General features: G+C 34.8%; 1 protein-coding gene across 1 annotated transcript in view; it reads right to left on the bottom strand.

The window, feature by feature from the left end:
- The window catches only part of LOC150093938 (histone-lysine N-methyltransferase 2A-like), a 294,597-nt gene that overhangs the window by 146,707 nt on the left and 127,762 nt on the right, over positions 1-20,128 (bottom strand). The window contains exon 10 of the mRNA XM_090412869.1: positions 13,315-18,287. Within this exon, the coding sequence (XP_090268995.1) occupies positions 13,315-18,287 (4,973 nt within the window). The remainder of the gene's footprint in view (positions 1-13,314; positions 18,288-20,128) is intronic.

The raw sequence follows: 20,128 nt of genomic DNA, 5'->3' as shown, positions 1-20,128 counted from the left end.
TTTTTAATTAATGCTTCCAATATTTCGTCTGTCACTGAGACATCTTCAGGGATTACAAAAAAATCATGTAACACACACTCAAATACATCACAATACTAAGTGAAACACGTGGGTGACTAAAGTGCAATCTAGGTGGTGCGCCCTGCATGGGCATTTGTAGGTGGCCTAGGATGTAAGGTGGGATCTCTGATAATTAATGTTTCCCAAATTTTGGGAAGTTTCATGCAACCATATTTATTTAAATTTTGTTGATTTCTGAGCTGCTGCAGATTCTAAAAATAGACTTTCTTTTTTGATTTTACTATGGTGGAGCATGGTGGTTTTTTTTCAGAAGATCCTGTGGGTCGTATCCAAAACATGGTCAGTCTATGGTGAATCTAGCCTGGTAGATCCTGGCTCAACCATAGTAAATTCAAAAAAAAAAAAAAAAAAAAGACTATTTTTAGAATCTGCGGCGGCACTCAGAAATCAACCAAATTTAAATAAATACGGTTGCAAAAAACTTCCCAAAATTCAAATAACATTAATTATCAGAGATCCCATGCACCACCTAGATAGGACTTTAGAATCACCCATGTGTTTTACTTAATACTGTGTTGTATTTGAGTGTGTGTTATATTAGTTTTATGTAATCCCTGAAGATGTCTCAATGACTGAGATGGAATATTGGAAGCATTAAAAATCAGTTTTAACGCTGTATATATTCCATTAAGCCTCCAACATGATGCAGTAAAACCTTGATATCATCAATATTATGGCAAAACCTATGACAGTTCCACTGTACAAATTTTCTTAGTTCTGGCTTTATAGGTTTGTCCAATATTCAAGGTGTCAAGTGCTTGCATTTGTCAGATCTATATTTATCTATCGATTAAGGGAAGTATGGGATTCCTCAGAAAATCATAAATATAACAAAGAAAACTCATGAAAAATCCAAAATGCAAATAATAAATAACGGCAAACTATCAGAACCATTTGCAACAAACACAGGAGTAAGACAAGGATGTATACTCTCCCTGACCATCTTTCTGATTGTTACTGATTGGGTGATGAGGAAAACATCTGAAGAAAGAACTGGCATTCAATGAGGATGGTCAAATAAAATCAGTGACCTGGATTTTGCAGACGATATATGCCTTTTGGCAGAAAAACATAATAGATAATTTAAACCAGGAAGCAAATAAATGTAGATTGAAAATAAATCATAACAAGACTAAAGTAATGAAGATAAACCCCAAACAAGAATTAGTCTTTGAAATACTAGGGAAAACACTGGAACGGGTAGATAACTTTATCTACCTGGGATCAGTGATCAGCACACAAGGAGGAACCAAACAGGACATACAAAATAGAATCCAAAAAGCACATATTGCATTGAATATGATGAAGAAAATTTGGGGTCCAAAGAAATAAAATTAAAAACCAAAATTAGGCTCTTCAACACTAATGTTAAACCAGTTTTACTATATGGAGCTCAGACATGGTCACTAACAAAGGAAAACATAAATAACATACAGGTCTACATAAACAAATGCTTGAGGAAGATACTAGGAATATACTGGCCAAATAAAATAACAAACATACAACTTTGGGAGAGAACAGGTCAAACCAGCATCAGAAATGAAATCACTAAAAGAAAATGGAACTGGATAGGTCACACAATCAGGAACCCAGATAAAGAAATAGCAAAAATTGCACTAGAATAGAATCCCCAAGGTAAGAGGAAAAGAGGTAGACCCAGAATAACATAGAAAAGAGAACTAGAAACAGAGGAAAGAGGGCTGGGACGTTCCTGGAAAGAGATAAAAAAGAAGCATTGAATAGAGTCAGATGGAAGTCACCAATGCTCCGCAGGTAGCGAAGAGGATAGGTAAGGTAACGGAAGTATGGATGGCACGTATATTCCTGATCAGAACCAGGTGCTATCTCTACATATCAGAATGCATCTCATTTTAGTTCCTCCCTGACATTTAAGCCCTGAACATATTTCCTCATCTGAAAAATCAAGAAGATCCTATTCTGATATCACTCCTCTAGAAGAGTTTATCAATTTATGAAGTATTACTGTACTTGGTATTCTACCCATTGTTGTTGCAGTGAGTAATTTTTATCAGTGTTGCTGACATGATTTTTCCACAAGGATATCACCAGGTTGTAGTTTTTGAGCTGTTCTGGGTGATCTTGCCAGTTCTTCTAAGCCCTTTTGAATAAAGAAGAGTGACATCTTCCCTACTAGCTTTTCACTTGTTGCATGGATGATGAAAAAAAAATCTGGTACATTTATACTGTTGTCACATCTTTTGTTTTTTACTTCTGTAATCAAGTGATGTATCTATGGATCAGTACTTCACTGGGCTCTTTTGAGAGACCTGAAAATTTGATGATGAAGAATTCGTGCTTGTTCAGCATCAGAGTTCACTGACAGGCAAGAAATGACTGCTCAGGATTGGAGTGCCAGGGATACCCCAGATGCTATACATCAACGCTTCCCAAACTGTGGGCCGCGGCCCCCTTGGGGGCCGTAGGTTTTGTTGAGGGGGGCCGTGAAATAATGAAAACAAATTTAAAATGTTTTAAGACTAAGTAGACTTTTTTTTTATTTTAAAAGAAACGTATTTAACTTTTATTATTTATTATTTCTTTTTTGTTATTTTTTATATTTTAATGCAAAAATTCACACATTGGTGTTGGTTCACAAACTTTGCTTCCTGCGTATTTCGGCGCTTAATGAATATTAGTAAATATTGTTTATTTATATGTTTCATTTCAAAGCAGTGGTTAATTGTATTTACTTCAAATGCTCTCCAGGGAAGCTCCAAATCTTCCTGTCCCTTGCATCACGTGTTCGTAATCAGGGTCTGTTGATATTGACTTTATATACATATCAAAACTCGTTTTATATTATCATTGTCATCTGTTACCAATAAAAGTTTCGCATATACCTCACACATGAAAAAAGCTTAAACAAGTTCATGTGGGGAGATAGAACTCCCTTGCAGTGGTAAACAACACCCCTCCCTAACAACCACTATACTGCAGAGGCAATAAAAACAAGTACTTTTATTATGCCAGTGAATAAGGTATGAGGAGTCTGTGTAATATATTTCTCAACAAATAGTGCAATTAGAGACAACTGGGATAAAAACACACTAATTAATGAATCACATGTCCCCTCATACAGAAACTATGCTGTATAGACTGAAACAAAACCATATGTTGCATGGGCAAACACGGTATATAACTAAAAACTATTGTTATTAATTAGATGTGTGTGAGTTCGATTTCCCAAGGCAGCAATAAAATTCAACCGAACGTGTTAAAATTCGTAAAAGTGTTAAAACTAAGTAATATATATATATATAATGAATGTTATGGCAGTTTCACATATGGAATTCGGTTGAAGAGAGTTAGCATTTCAACTCAATTGTCAGCTATGCTTTTATCTTTCGGTTGCGCGATCTTTTGTTAATACCGCACCAATCACATGCACATCTTAATAACCTGCCTTTGGAGTCTGTTTCGCGTTAGGCTTAATTACCGTAAAGAGAGAAAAGTCACAAAAGAGAAAAATGTTCCTGGTCTGGGGATTCCCTTATTCAGGTAATATTCACTAATTTCATGTTATCAGTCTGTGGTGTGCCAGTATCGGTAAGTGGTGATATTATTTGATCTATTCTACGTTAAAAAATTTAACCCTGAGATGGATAAGTGGCTGATAAAAAATTAAAAAAAAATCCCACGAACAATCAGAAGAAGCAGAAACAGATTAAAAAAAAAAAAAAAAAAAAAAGACAGTATTTCATATTTTACGAGAACAGCCCACATCGTCTTCAGAACCAAACGGTAAGAGGCAAAAAATGTAATATATGCATTTGATTTTTGCAATATTCGCTGTGTATGTTTTGTATTGAATATAAATACAATAAATATTATAATAATATATGTCTCTATTATGATTTTTTTTCGAGGGGGGCCGTGAAATATTTTAATTTTTGCAAAGGGGGGCCCTGACATCTAGAAGTTTGGGAAGCACTGCTATACATCACAGCAAGTCTTAGGCTCCTGACTCTAGACCAGAGGGTGAGAGACTTACTACAATATTGTTGACTCTTGCAATCAAGCCCACTAGCCAAATGACCTGGCTGGGCTATCCAGGACTGCCCATCTAGCCAAAATGGTGCAAGACTACCAAGATCCTCCTTCCCAGATGTCCACGGGTTGCAGCATGACAAATACAACAGCAAGGCATTGGATCCTAGTGATGGTAGTCTGGAAGATAGGATAGTAAAAAAGGTACTGGAGAAAAGTAGAGTGAAGAATACGTGAAGAAAAGCAAAGAAAAAGAGGAAGAGTGTATATTATGTATATGGATGTATACGGAATTAGTGTATATGCATGCAAGTCAATCAACAATAAGTGTTCAGGTAACTCTTGAAACATGTCTGGTTTAAACAGGTACCTACAGTTGATTGCTCAGCCAATTCCCCTTCTCTCTTTCCACTGTATACACTTTTCATTCTTAACAAAACTAGCCCACAAGTTCTTGGGCCACAAGTGCTCTCTCTCTCTCTACCCCTTCTCCCACTATGTCATTAAACTCACTTATTCTACCATTTAATTTAATCCTTTCATCCACACTTTCAATGCAACCACTCAGCCATATTTAGTTTTCCTGCCAATTCACTTTTAAGAGTGAACCAAATGATTTTCCCAAGCACTTGACACCAAAAACCACTCAAGTGTAATCCATCTTGCAGGTACAAATCCTTTGAACCATCAAAGTCATCCCATATTATGCAATGCCACACAAAATATTTCCTAAACAATCTACCTACTAACTATAACTGAAGTCCGCACCCCCAAATCACTCCTGTCATACTGTAACAACATTTTTTGCCTAACTCAACTTCTTCATATCTTCTCTTATACTATACTGTTGTCCTTTCAAATAATTTTTTTCAGCCAACCCAAAGGGACCATATGAAGTGAAACATGCACAGCTTTATGGAGGTGGTTAATCATGTCTAGGATGTGAGGAAATTTTATAAAGACTTTTTCAACTAAAGGTAAATTAACCATCTTAAACAGATTGGCAGGATGAAACAGGATTTTTCATCCTGCCAATGAAACACTCGCCAGAAGAACACATGCAATTAAAAGGTGCTTTGGTCGTAATTCAAAATAATCCCAAATAACACTCTCTAGCTGAGATATGGTATAACTTGGTACCTGTAATGGTAGCCAGTTCATAATGACAATGCCTGCTCAAATCCAATCTGGAATGCAAAGAAACTTTATAAGGACTCATAAAGATTCTGTGCATCAAACGAAAGCAAGCTAGCTGGTCTCATATTGTGGAAGGATTTTTATCTTGTCAAAAGTTGTAACACAATCTGATATAAGACACAAACAATGCAATGCTACTAAGGCTTATTGGGGCTTAATGGAATTACAGGTAAGCAACACAACTGAAGCACCTACATTATAAAACTAACAGGAGAAGAAAAAAAAAATTGTTAGGAGGTGGAGACAAAACAATGATTGGTACGGCCAGATTTAATACCATACAAGGGTAGTGTGAAAAGTTCTCAGCCTAACAATGAAAAAACAAATTTATCATTTCAAAATTATTTTTATTTTTCAACATAATCTCCCTTAAGACTAATACATCTATTCCAGTGATGCTCCAGCACCATCATCCCTTTCCCTGTAGTGGTTCTCAGTAAAATCTGAAAAATACCCCTCTACAGCTGCAATCGCCTTGATTCAAAGAAAACCGCTGACAGCGAGGAATTGTTTTAGTTTTCAGAAGAGACAGAAGTCAGAGGGAGCCAAATCTGGGGTATAGGGTGGATGTTCCAACAATTCATAGGACAGATCCCTTAATTTTCCTGTTGCCAAACAGGAAAATTAAGGGAAGAGAATGCACCTTTGTGAGCAGGTGCATTCTCCTGATGAAAGATGATTTTTTTCTTCTGCAACCTGGGTCTTTTCTCACAAATTTTTTCGTCTAGTCTCGTTAGAAAATTGGAATAATATTCCTCGGTTATTGTTCTACCCTTTCCAAGATAATTAATAAACAAAATGTCTTTAGCATCCCAAAACATCGATACCATGACCTTTCCTGCTGATGGAACCAACTTTGTCTTCTTTGGCGCTAAACAACCAACTTCTATCCACTGTTTTGACTGCTTTTTGGATTCTGGTGTGTAATGGTGAATTCAAGTCTCATCCATAGTAATAAATCGATGCACAAAATCATTTTATTCTTGTTAAAAATGCTCCAAGCACTGTTCAGAGATTTTCATGCGAGTGCGTTTTTGATCTGCTGTGACTAAGCACTGCACCCATCTTGTGCAACAAAGCTTTTTTCATTTGCAATTCTTCATGCAAAATATATCATACATGTTCTTTTGAAATGACTGTAGTCTCAGCAATTTCACACACTTTGACCAGCTGGTCATCCAATACCATATCGTGCACTCGATCGATGATTTATGGCGTTGTTACACTTTTTGGACGTCCTTCACGTGGATCATAGTGCCCATAAACTTTTATGAACTTCGAATGAATTTCTTATGGCATTAAACTTTCTTTAAAAAGAATTTTATAACCGCACGATACTCAATTTTATCCATTTCAAGGGATACAGCAACACTTTTGCTTTAGACAGCTGAATAAAACAAACTATTTGATAGAATCACTTGCAATTTCACACGGATGCTTATGACAGATGTACCAACTTAGGGAAAAAAAAATCTTGCCAATAGTGCTGCCATTTATGGTCGAGACTGAGAACTTATCAGACCACCCTCATATAGCAATCTTTCTTTTGCATTTTCTCCAAGAAAATGAAAATCCTAGTGTGAGGAAAAAAGAAAATAAAATGGACAGAGATAACATCGGCAAAAGAAATGGGAACTTTATGAAAGGTTCCCATTTCTGACAGTAAAAAGAAGTAAGTATCTCTTACATAAAAAAATATGTTAATGGAAGGACAGAAATCATAAAATTTTTATTTTCTGTGAAAACCAACAGCTAACATTCACTATGTAAACCAGTTAGAAAAAAAAGAAGCTTGTTATGGTTTCAGAATGTTTCAACATGTGGCAAACATTTAAAGGAAACTTTTCTAATTTTCTTTCGAATAGCAGCAAGGATGGTACGGATCAGAGAAACCTTTTAGTAATTTGTTAAAAAAATTATGATCTTGGCACAGAAACTTTAGCAAAATTTTATTCCATGAAAAACCTCATGGCTTTCCTCAATGCAAATGATTAGATTACAAAGATGTCAAACAAGCAAAGTAGAACAGAATATTTCAATCAAAATATATAACAATAAATCCGATGATGTGATGTGAAAATCTTTCACCTGCGGAGCTAAGTACGAAATAAATATTTTGGACCTATCTTTCTCATTCAGATGTTTTTTTATTTTTGTTTATTGAATAAACAAAATTATTATAAAAAATAATTAAAATTTTGCAGTAATAGTGGGTATTTATGCAATTTTCCACCAGACTGGCAAAATTTTAAGAAGTCGTTGTAGTTTGAATTTGGAGCAGCTATAAAGCAAGGACCACTGTGTCTACATAAAAGCACATAAAAATTACTTAATGTAATCTTGATGTGATTTTGAGGCAGCCCAACATCAATTTTTCTGTTTGAAAAGATGATAAGCGACATGAGTAATGAGTCAACTCCAGCATAGACATGCAACTTCCTCTTAAGATAACTCAGGAAAGAACTTGATTTAAAAAAAAAAGAAGTAATTTGGAAATATTAGGATGGAGACATCAAGCTAATCTTAAGGTGTCTTTTGGACATAATACTGTGTACAAATATTTTAGCCATGATAATATTACCCAATATTCAGTGGATCAAGTTCTGATATAAGTGTAAGAAAAATTCAAACTGATTTCTTAAGGGCCAAATGCAATAAGCTAGCCTCCTGCTAAAGTGGCAGCTTGGCTTTTAGTCCTTCACTAACACAGTTGGGCATTATTTCTAACTCTCTCGAATTAAAGATGTCACAGAAGTAAAAGAGATGGTAGTTCTTATTAGAAGTGAAGTGAGAAAGAAAAGCGGGAAAGAGAGAGAGAGAGTAAAACTGTTGGTTTGCTAATGAGATTCAACAGTATTGAGTTAAGGAGGAGTATGGCAGCAAATGATTCAAACTGCAGGCAGTGTAGAGGAAATGGACATGAGTTTACGAACATGTAGCGCGTGTTTGATGGCAAAAAATACTTCTATAAGAGGAACAGCCTGCACTTGTGCACATCTTTATGTTGGAACAGTGTTAGTATTGCCTAGTCCATATGTAATCTTACAGATCATTTCAAGTGAGAAAAAAAATAAAATTTAGACCAGGTTTCCACCCTGCCCCCACTAGGAATTTGGAGGTATACAAGGATGATGCTGATGTTTTAACAAAAATCTCTCTGAAAATATTTACAATTGCTTTTAGGCGGCAAACAGTTGAACACCCATTCTATTCCAGGATTGACATAGAATGGATTGAATATCTGCCTCTTCATTCTTTGGCTTTCATCATGGCCCTCTTTGGTGTTGGATGATCTGATTATTAAAAATTTGTGTATAGAAACCAGGAATCCTTTTGGCTCTGAATATGGGTATATCACGTGAGAGCCATAGCATGTTTGAAAGCAAAAAGATTTGTTAACGGCACTATCTGCAGAAAATACCCCAAGCTTTTTGCTGAGCATTTTTTGAATACTGTGCATTCACCATTTTTCAATGTTTAGGATAGGTTGAAAATAACTCGTTATTTTATATTACAGTTATGGCAGCTTCTATTATACACCCTGTAACAGGATTCATTGCTTCATTGATTGGAGATAAGTTTACTATTGCAAAATCAATTTCTTCTAATGAGGAAAAAGGTGAACCCAATAGCATGCTCTATTCGTCATTATGATATCCATAATGGGGTACATAGTTGCCCACATAAAAGAGTGGGTATCAAGGAGGAATGGTCACTCCTATGTAAGTTGTTCTCAGTTTTCCACTTAAACAACTGGAAAAGTGAGCAGACTGTTAAGCAAACAGCAATGAATAATCAGGTGGGTGTATGGAAGAAAGCGCTGCCTTCTGTGTTTAAGAGGGAGAGAGGATTATTGAACAAACAATACCTCCATGCAGTGCTATGGTCATTTTATTCCTATTTTTAAAAAAATGGAAAAAAAATTTTTTTTTTAAATTCATTTTAAAAATCCTCTAACAGTATTTAATCTGCAAAGAGAGTAGATAAAATTCCTCGAGTCTATTAAATTTTGAAAACTGTAGAAAATTAGACTCCATCACCAATAGTCGATTTTGTGACTAACTACTAATGATTCCAAAACTTAAGGATGAGAGTATGGAAAACAACCGAAGCCATCTTATATTCCTAAATCATAACTAATATACTTCTGTTTTTCTAAAATAGTGTCACAGTTCTGCATCCAATCTTCCTGAATTGTGGGGTTAAAAACCTGAGTTTGGGGGTACCTACTTGGCAGTGCCAAGGACAACATTGAGAACAGGTTGAAAACAAAAACTTCCACTACATAATGAATCTGCGATAGCCTTAGGTCTAACATTATGAATGCAGATGCATTGCCACAAGGATACACAGGCTTAGTTCACTATCGTTTGTTTGGAGTTTACTGATGCTAGGCCAACAAACATCATACTGCCATTATAAAGGTTACAGCAGTAGCAATACACAGGATAATAAGTGATAATGAAAAGTAACAATAATTAGATAACTGAAAAAGTAAATAACTGTGTACAAGAAAACAATTAGCACAGTGCATTTTATTCCAAGATTGTAAGTAAATGAACACTAAGTAGTAAATAGCTTAAAAAATTAAAATTTTATGTATGAGAAAGCAATTAATAAAAAAGAAACAAATATAGAGTCCATAAAGCCAATCAGTATATACAGTTATAAATGTTAATCCTCTGTAGAAGTTTAAAAACAAAATGAATATGGAATCAGATAAAATCTGTCTGGATATGTATAAGGCTATACTGGATTTTATTTTAGTTGCATATAAAAGGTACAGCTGCTGATGTTGAAGTGAACCACCTTTGAAGTAAAGGCTAGGAATCTGTGAGGTTTGAAATGCTCTAGTTAGAATTTTGATTGCTTATTGGTGGGTAAAATCCAATCATCATAGTGTACTGTCTCTGGCAGAGACATATATTGGGATGCAAGTTTTGATATGATAAATGCAGGATAGATTATGGAATCACAGGAGGGGGGGAATGTAGAGTTTGAAGAATGTTCATTGTTCTATGGCACTTAGCTTGCAACTAGCATAGCACAAAGCATTCTACTGCATATACTTTTCTGTGTGTGTGTGTGTATATATATATATATATATATATATATATATATATATATATATATATATATATATGTAGAAAGTATTTTACCTTGGGTATAATAAATGTTAAAGATACCAAGCTATTTTAAACCTGGTTTTACTCCATTTCCCAAGTAAGCAAACAGACAAATAAGTCAAGTTTGCACCTGCACGTATTGTAAGTCAAGGCAACTCATGGTAAAGGTAGAATAAGCTCTGATCACTATTCTTAATATTTACCCTTAATGCACAGCCCATCTCCTTGAGGAGATGTATGATGCTATGTATTAAAGGCAAGGGGGCCACTATCCAGACCGGTTTCGACCTTTATTGAGGTCTCATCAATGGGAGCATATCTCATCCTGAGATTTTTATTTAATAAGGTTAAAACACCTTATGGTAACTTGTTCTGGTAAAATACTTATAAGCTCTGTATTGCTAAAATCTTGGTATTTCTAGCCTGGCTCCCACTGATGAGACCTCAAGAAAGGTCGAAACCAGTCTGGGTAGTGGCCCCCTTGCTTTAATACATAGCATCATACATCTCCTCAAGGAGATGGGCTGTGCATTAAGGGTAAATATTAAGAATAGTAATCAGAGCTTATTCTACCTTTACCATGAGTTGCCTTGACTTGCGCTACTTTGAGGGTCAGCTAGACTTGCAATATGTGCAGGTGCAAACTTGACTTATTTGTCTGTTTGCTTACTTGTGAAATGGAGTAAAACCAGGTTTAAAATAGCTTGGCATCTTTAACATATATATATATATATATATATATATATATATATATAGTAAAAAAGTTGCTGCCACAATGGGCACAGATGGCAGAGCCGGGACAGATAGTCTGAGAATGACTATCTTGCTTTGTGTCAGAGCATATTTCTGACACAAAGCAAGGTCTGAGTTGCAGAGCCTAAGAGGACAGTTGAGATACTGTTCTTTCACTGAAGTGTGGGTTTTAGTGAGTTGAATGTTAGGATGATATTCCTGATCAGAACAGGTAACTATTCCAATTTATGAAGATTTTTCTTATGGGTGTTACTGTAATTTAGAGTAAATCTCCTTCAGAATATCACAGAGGCTCCACTCTGATATTACTCCTTGAGAAAAGTTCCTATTTTGTGGTGGTGGTGATACTCTGATTGGTATTTCCCATACTGGATGTTGCATGAAGGAGTTGCTGATTGTTTTGGGGCAACTAATCTTACAAGAATGTTTCCTAAATTGAGTTTCTCAACAAATTTTGGAGATCTGTCAACCATACTTAATGCTTCTGGAAAAAGAAGGCTGACATTTTTCTGATCAGATGGTTCTAGCTGAAAGAGGGAATATGAGGGTATTAAGAAAGAAGGTATTTACTGATGTCTCTGATTTTGGTTTTCTGTTAATGTGCAAATGGTTTCTGTACTGGGTGGGGCTTGTTGAAGGTCCTCATAACTACAAGGATGGAAATTTCATTCTCAAAATTCAGGAAGTTCAGTAACAGAGTTCCCCATCTACTGAAGATGGCAGCTATGGATGCTCACAGTCCAGGAAGCAATGACTACCAAGATCTCTTTCCTTCCCATTCCTTTTCAGATATCACACAGATCACAATGCACAGCAATTGCAGTAGTAAGGTGATGGGGATTTAAGTGCTGGTAATCTGGAAGATAGGAGAGTGAAATGACTCAGGAGAAGCAGAGTAATGAATATGGAAAAGATATATAGGAAAAGAGGAAAAATGAAAAGCGCTATACTATCGCTGGTTGGATCACCTCCACCCAAATGCCTCACATGGAAGGGTCAGCCACCTACCCATATATTAGTAATAATACTAATAAACAACTATGCCACAGTGGGATTTAGTTAGAAAGCAAAAACTGTTTGTCTGCAAAATCCATCTAGCTACCCAGACCAGGAATTTAAATGCAATTATCAATATTTCATCTAATCTATTCTCATTACATTGAACTTAAGACAAAAGGAATAGATTTAGAATGTTTTAAATAGTACTTATGATATAGACTGGCTAGGACTTTTCAGTTTATTAATAAAGGTGATTAAGTTTATATATACACTTCTACTAAATGAACTAACTGCATTTGATCCTTTTTTATTTCATTAACCTCCTTCCAAACCAAAGAAATGGTTTGGGAATATGAAGTATGATTTAAAACAATGAAACTGGTATGTTTAATAATAAACAAATTTCTTTCTCTCAAAAATTGTCATATTTAATGACAATTTTAAGCCCTTTTTATATGTATAATAATCAGAGCAAAATCCAGTGAATCCTCAATTATTTTACTCTCAAGTAATAAAAGCTAGTTAATACTTGAATTGGTAAGCTTAACTATTTCACACATTCGTTTAACAGTTTCTTAGTTATAAGGTGCAATCCAAAAGTTTCAGGAGCTGACTGAGTCATTAGTTGAATAAGATGTCCTTGACCACTGTACATTATATCTTGTCTACAGATCATTCTCAAGCAGTCTACAGATTAATCTTATGTATGTTTGTGAGGTCTTATAATAAACCAAGTGGTTTCATAAAGTTATGCAAAAAATTATAAAACTTATGAAATGTTAAGACTAGAATATGTTGATAAAGCCATGATTAGACAAGAGCCACCCAATTTCCAGAAGTTCAAGAAAACTCAAGAAATGAAAATAAACATGAAAAGAATGTACAATGATTTTTAGAAAGCCAAAAGGATCATTCAAAATGCAACTGACTGTAAAGCTCTAAATATTAACTTGGACCCTCCCTCAAAAGAAAAGACATGGAAAGACCAGTAAAACTGATTATGGCATCAACAGATAAGGAATAGGAGGAGGCGATCACCACGTTTTAAAATAAATCCGAGACTTTTGGATTATACATCATTAACCATTTAATTTAAATTGATTAATAGAAAGAAAAACAAAAAAATAATAAAAAATATATTCATTCTTACCATTAAATGTTGATGTTGAAATGTGAGAATGTTGACTACCAGGTAGTAATGGTTGATTTACAAAAGTGCTAGAATGACTAATGGTAGGAGAAAGTGAGTCTTTCAAATTAATATCACTTTTATTTGTGGTCAGAGAAGATGGTGACACTGTGGGCACTGTCCTTTGCAACCTAAGAGCCTTACGCTTCAAATGCTGAGAACGATGAACAGAGAGGCTAGACCTTGCGCTGGGACTAGATGTATTAAGTTTTGATGGTGGAGATTTTTGTGAGTTTACTAAATTTTTCTGATTCTTTTCATGCTTCTGTGCCAACTGTGATGACAGACTCATCATTTGCTGAGCTGCTTTTTGAATAATATGAACAAGGTGGCCATTTATTAAACTAGATAAGGGCTCAGGAGTTTGTTTATGATCACTTGTAGGTGATATAGATGAAGGTTCATTAGCAGAACAATCTGCTAATAACTGGCCATCAGACATTTTATCTGCAGACTCTACATAAACTTTACCTGGACTACTATAATCTCTACTTTGTTCTTTTGATTGCATCTCGTTTTCAGCTGATAAATGGTCTGCATCTTCATAATTTACACTGAGTATTGGAGCAATGCACGATGATGATGCTTTATCTCCGAAATGTTCTTGAACAACTGACGGAGAAGATGACAATGGATCAACATGAGAAATAATATTAACACTATTATCAGAAGAATGACAATGTTGAGGCATAACCTGAGGTATTGATAATGCACTAGTCCCCACAATATCTTCATGAAATGTTTGAGAAGCAGATGGAATAGTCTGATATGTACATGGCTGAGCTGCAACAGGGATTTGAAGAACAACTCCAGGAGGTGAAGGATGTAGAGAATTAATAACTGAAGATCCATCTATGTGTGTTTGATTAGGTGACTGACCAAGATACATCATAGAATTTTGAAGTGTGTTCACAAGAGGCTGCTGTGGCAAAATATAGGATCCAAGGTTACTGCTATTCTGTATGCTTTCAAGTGAAATCTGCTGCATATTCACTGTGGATAACTGAATACTTGATGTATTTGGAATCTGCATGGCAGGAGATGAAAGAACAGATGCCTGATTTAGTATTACATTTTGTGAGGAAAGAACTTGAGAAGGTGATATTAAGTCAAATTTGGGAGTTAATGCAGGAGCTGGATTAACTGAAAGTGACATTGTTTCTCTGTTGGTAATTGTAATAGAGCCCAGATAAGATACCTGAGGATTCTGAGACACTAAAGCCTGAGGAAGAATAGGTGCTGAGGTGGGCATATGACTTACAATGGGTGATGAGGAAGGAACAGTAGTTTTCTTTGGTAAAATAATTGTACCACCAGGTACCTGCATGACCTCAGCAGCTCCTCCAAATAAGCCATTTACTAAACTCTCAGTTAACGAACTGGTTGGAAGTTGATTTACAAATGGAATTGTAACAGAATTAGCATTCAATGAAACTGAACTACTATTTGATCCTAAAACATGACTGATATCTAGCGTACTAGCATCAGTCAGTTGTGACTTACGAAATTCACTATTTGACACTGAGTGTCCATGAGAATGAGATAAAGGTTTTATTCGAGGAAGTATCACTTTTCTGGCTCGTGTCCTTTCATGTTTAAAGAATTTTCTTGGCTTTTTAGGTAAAGGTGGTTGGTGTTCACTTATGGCATATAATGACTGTGCTTGTATTTTAACCTGGCTATTATTACTGTTTGCTATATGAGAATATGAAGTTAAAACAGGAGAATTTGATAATATATCAACTTCTTGTAAATTACTTGAATTCTGAAATATGTTATAATTAACAAAAGAACTACTTCCAGATGGCAAAACAACTTCTGCAGGACAACTTGCAGCACTATTTGAATGCTTGCAAGGATCTGAAATATGAAAACTAGTTTCACATGAATGTGAAATCTGCTGGGCTATCTCATTAGTATCATCTACTGGTGTTTCTAATAGATGCTGTACACAATCTGATTCATTCTCTTCAACCTCATGAGATGGTGTATTGCAGATCTGTATTTCTGTTTCAGTAATCAACTCTACATTTTCTAGGCATTGCTGTTCATCTTTTGCATCAACTTGTAGAACCTGATGATTCAATGATGTGGTGTCCATATTAAAATCTGTTGAGGTCTTTTTATCACAAGCTGATGTGAGGGAGATGTTATCTTTATCATTAGAGTTATTCATTTCTAGTACATGATCGATGACTTCTTTTGTTTCTGTTTTTTCAGGTGAACTAGTACTAGAAACTTCATCATCTTCATCATTAGAACTGGAATCAATAATGAAATCACAGGTTTCAACATGTTTATCAAAGCTTTCTTTGGTTCGATATAGTCTCTTACACTTTCCACATTTAAAAGGTCCAATATTATCTGAATTGCAATTATTCTGTTCAAAACTAGTAGAATGTGATTTCTGATTTAATTCACCTGTTTTAAATTCTCTTCCACTAGCATCTTTAACATTAATATCAGCTATTTCACTGCAAAAAACTTTCTTTTCATGTTGATTTGTACACACACCATGATTTGATATGAATAATTCTGTGTTTATTTCATTATTTGTTTCTGAACATTCATTTGAATTATCATTGCTATTGCATATGCCTGAAATTCTAGAGCCTGCATTTTCCTTTTTAAGATCATTACCCCCTTCCAAAGATGATACATTTTCTGTATGTTTTTCAGATAACGAATTCTGTGTGCTTTGAACTCGAGATTTGCTTTTACCAAAATTGTATTTCAGGGTTTTTCGATTGTTTACTAAATCTTCTTGACTGTAAAGAACTGATAAACGTGCTGGAGTCCTTCTTAACTGACGTGGAGGACATTGTTCATTGGCTTTTTCTTGATTGCAAGTCACATTATCAGGACTCGTTGACTGCTCCATTACAGTAACATTATATATAGGAAGAACAGTTTCTGTTACAGAGCTTACTGGAAGGACATTATTAATTAAATTTGTTACTTTATCTGGAAAAGAATACCCATTCCTTTTACGCTTCCTATACACATGATCTTTAAAATTATTTTCTAATTCTTTATCATTAAACACATTCAGTAACTTAATTGATTCCTGATATCGTTGACTTCTAAGTGGATAAGTTTTCAATATTTTCCTCAGCATCTTTTTCTTATCTGAATGATTTGGCTGTATATTTTCTGTTTCTTCTGACACATGGATTCTCTGATCTCTGTTTAGTGAATGAACCAAAGAACCATTTAGACAAGTTGCATCACCAGTTTTAATATGATTAACAATATGCATCACAGAATCTTCTAAACCTCTATCTGAACAACAGTTTTCACCTTCATCAGGTAAAGCTGCTTCCAGTGTATCACTTACTATTTTGCAATTTAGTATATTATCAGTAGGAACTTTTAAAGGCTGTGTATTATTATTGTTACTGTCATTGGATTCTTCAACTTTGTCATTTTTCAAGTCTTCAGAATGCACAGCTTTTTGAGAAGATGTGTTCTTCAATTTTCCATCAATAATATAATTTAAAGCTTTCGTATCCTTGGAATTTGATTGCAAAGAATCAACATGACTTTTTCCGTTCATTTCATCTGTATGGATATGTGAATGATTAAGTTTATCAGAATATTTAAAAGTTCCATTCACCTGAACTTTAATATCTTTTGAAGGCAGTGAACTGTGAAATGATTCTTCTACCTTATTTTTGTTATGAGCTAGCTGAGAGTAAATAAAATTTGCATCTGAAAAGTCAGGAATTTTAGCATTATTGTTATATAATGATGCATGGCAATGTGACTGTAACATGTTATTCTTAACTTCATTCATACCATCTTTGTTTTGTTCCAAACTCTTGATACATGTATTTTTTATGATTTGACATTTCTTAGCAGTAGGCATCCCATTAAATGATACATCTGAAGAGGAAGAAATTAAAACATTAGTTTCCAGAGTACTGATGTTTTCAGAATTTAAGCAGTTCCCAGATGCAGAATCAGTATGTAAACAATTTTTTTCATGTAAGAGATCTTTGCTGGTTTTTACCTCTTCTGCTTTGTCAGTATCTCCAATAGTTTCTTCACTTTCTGATGCTTTGGAATGTTTTAAACTAGTGATGTGCAAAGTATTCACTTTAATATCATTCAAAGACTTAATGTTTGCATCCTTAGGAATGAAAGCACTAGGTTTTTCCTTATGGAGATAGCTGCCAGATAATGAAGCTAAAACTGGAATTTTATTAATACTTTTAGTTGAAACTGAATCAGCCTTCCTGTCTGATAAATAATGAACTTGCGATTTGTTTTCCTTAAGTTCTAGTACATTTTGTAGAGTTCTTTTTATTAGATCATCAATTACAAGCATAGCTTCCTGAAGATACTGGTTATCTTCTTTGTGCATGGTTTGTCTTTTAGAAATCAAGTTTATTTTTCTATCATTTGATGCAGAAATTGATTTAGTGTCTTCTAAATTTACCACCATAGAGTTAGTGTTGTCTAAATTTACTATGTCGGTTTTTTCTCTATTGTATTTAGAAACGTTAAGTGTGTCACTATTTTGATAATGTACACTGGAAATAGGTACCTCTTCATTACCATCATCATTACCAGATTCAGAAATTTTCAATATTGGCATTTGCTCCATTTCCTTAGTTGAAGAATCAATACTTTCTGATAAAATAATTGCAGGATTATCTATATTAACAGCAGAAGATGATTTTTCAACAGAAGAAATTTCTATCATACTGGTATTTTGCACATCAAGTTCTTTACTTGGTGATAACATCTTCTCTGGGTTTGGTTTTTCCGATAAAGAACTTGAAAGATCATTTTCCTCCTCATGCACAATTGTCCTATTTTCAACCACTGTAGGTTTCTGTATGAATGAGTCAGGCTTTATCTCCACTGTACGACAAGTATATATGACTCTCTGATGAGGATTCTTTGTGCTCCAAAACATACGAGTACAACTGAAACAGAAATCAGCAGTTAAGCATAATATCCATGTGCAAATCCTAAAGTTAACAAGTATATTACAATACAATGATTCCTAAGCCAAAATCTGCATCAACACACAAACTAAATATGTGGACTTCATCCCATATATATATCTCTCTCTCTTTTATATGCACACGGATTAACAACCTTTTCAGTAAAAAAAAAGAAGCTTGAGTGGACCAATGAAATTATTCATAATACTAGAAGATTTGTCATCAGAAATTTCCTTTGTTGAGGCTATTATTCACAATTATTCACTATAATATTTTTATTTTTTTTATTTTTAGGGAGACGCATTGCCAAAAGAAAGCTAATATAGTAAACAAAGCAATAAAAAAAAATAGTCTCTTCCAAAAATTAATGTGTTATAGAGTATTAGTATAGATTTTTGTGTTTTAGAGTACTTAGTATCTTTATAACATTTATATTGTGACTAATGTGACAAACAATGCTGGCAAAGACCACATTGTCCGGAGAATTGAATTTGTAGGATTTTGTTATTATTATTATTACTATATGGGCACCTCCACAGAGTCCGAAGACTCATCGCAGCAGACCCAATCTATTCACAAAATCTATTATACCTCTCCTTAAACCCATTAGCAGATAAAGCACTCACAACTGATCTGACAACCCTTCCAATCATTCACACTCTCCAAGCAAAAAATCTAGTCCTCACACCCCTACTAACCACACTTTTATTCAACTTACAGAGATGACCGCTTGTTCTGGTCTCTCTAGCCAAGTGCTGAAACATTTCCCCTGCATCTATCCTATAAAACCCTTTAAGCAACTTAAATGTTTCTATCATATCTTCTCTTTTTCTCCCATCAACTAACTTCTGCAATCCACACGCACCTTCAATCTATCTCCATAGGAAACATTCCATGGCCACTCAACTCTGAATCCTCTCAACCGCTTTCTCATCCCCAAGAAACCCAGAGGACCAGACTTGAGCATAGTAATAAAGACGTGGAAATATCAAGGCCTTATAAAGAGGAATAACAACTTCCTTATCTCTACTTGTTAATGTGCTCTTCAATAGCCAAATAATCTTACAGCCTAAGTTAGCAACCTTAGAAATATGTCCTCTACACTTTAACTCTCTGTCTACTACCACAGCAAAATCTCTAGCTTCATCTATTTCCTGGAGTACAGCACCATTAATGTGATACATGGCTTGTAATCTATTTATCCCAAAATGCATAATTTTACATTTCTCGACATTAAACTGACACACATTAACTTTTGCTCATACTGACAGCCTATTTAAATTGCCCTGCAAGCTCTCCACATCACCATGACTGATTTTTGCAAATTTCTCATTTGCAAAAATCAGCAAACTGAATATTTCCTTTCAGGTTATTTCCTATATCATTTATGTATAAATTAAACAGCAACGGTCCCAGCGACATTATTTAATAGCCACACCTCGCTATACGAGGTGTGGCTATTAAATAATGAGACAAGGTGTGCTGTGAATCGTGTACTCATAACAGTGTGATGAGCTTGCATAATGAATGAACTTGAAGGTTCTAGAAGCAGTTGAGATAAGCATTGTTCTCTGTCGCTCGTAGTTAGTCTGTAGGCAGTTATAAAAGAAACATGTGAAGTCACTTTGCTGGAATAATGTCTAACATTAAACTCGAGCAGCGCATTAATCTCAAATTCCTTGTGAAATTGAAGAAGTTGATGACCGAGTGTTTGAAACTGTTGCAGGAGGTGTATGGTTATACTGTAATGTTATGTGCGCGAATGTTTGAATGGCACGAACGCGTTACTTTTGTGTCATTCAAACCGAACAAAACATTGT

Source organism: Typopeltis vanoorti, chromosome 23 (genome assembly GCF_054136105.1).
Source record: "Typopeltis vanoorti isolate ZY-2024b chromosome 23, IOZ_Tvanoo_1.0, whole genome shotgun sequence".
NCBI classification, from domain to species: Eukaryota; Metazoa; Arthropoda; class Arachnida; order Uropygi; family Thelyphonidae; genus Typopeltis; species Typopeltis vanoorti.
The sequence above is the reverse complement of the archived record's forward strand: the minus strand, read 5'-3'. Positions and strand labels throughout refer to the sequence as shown.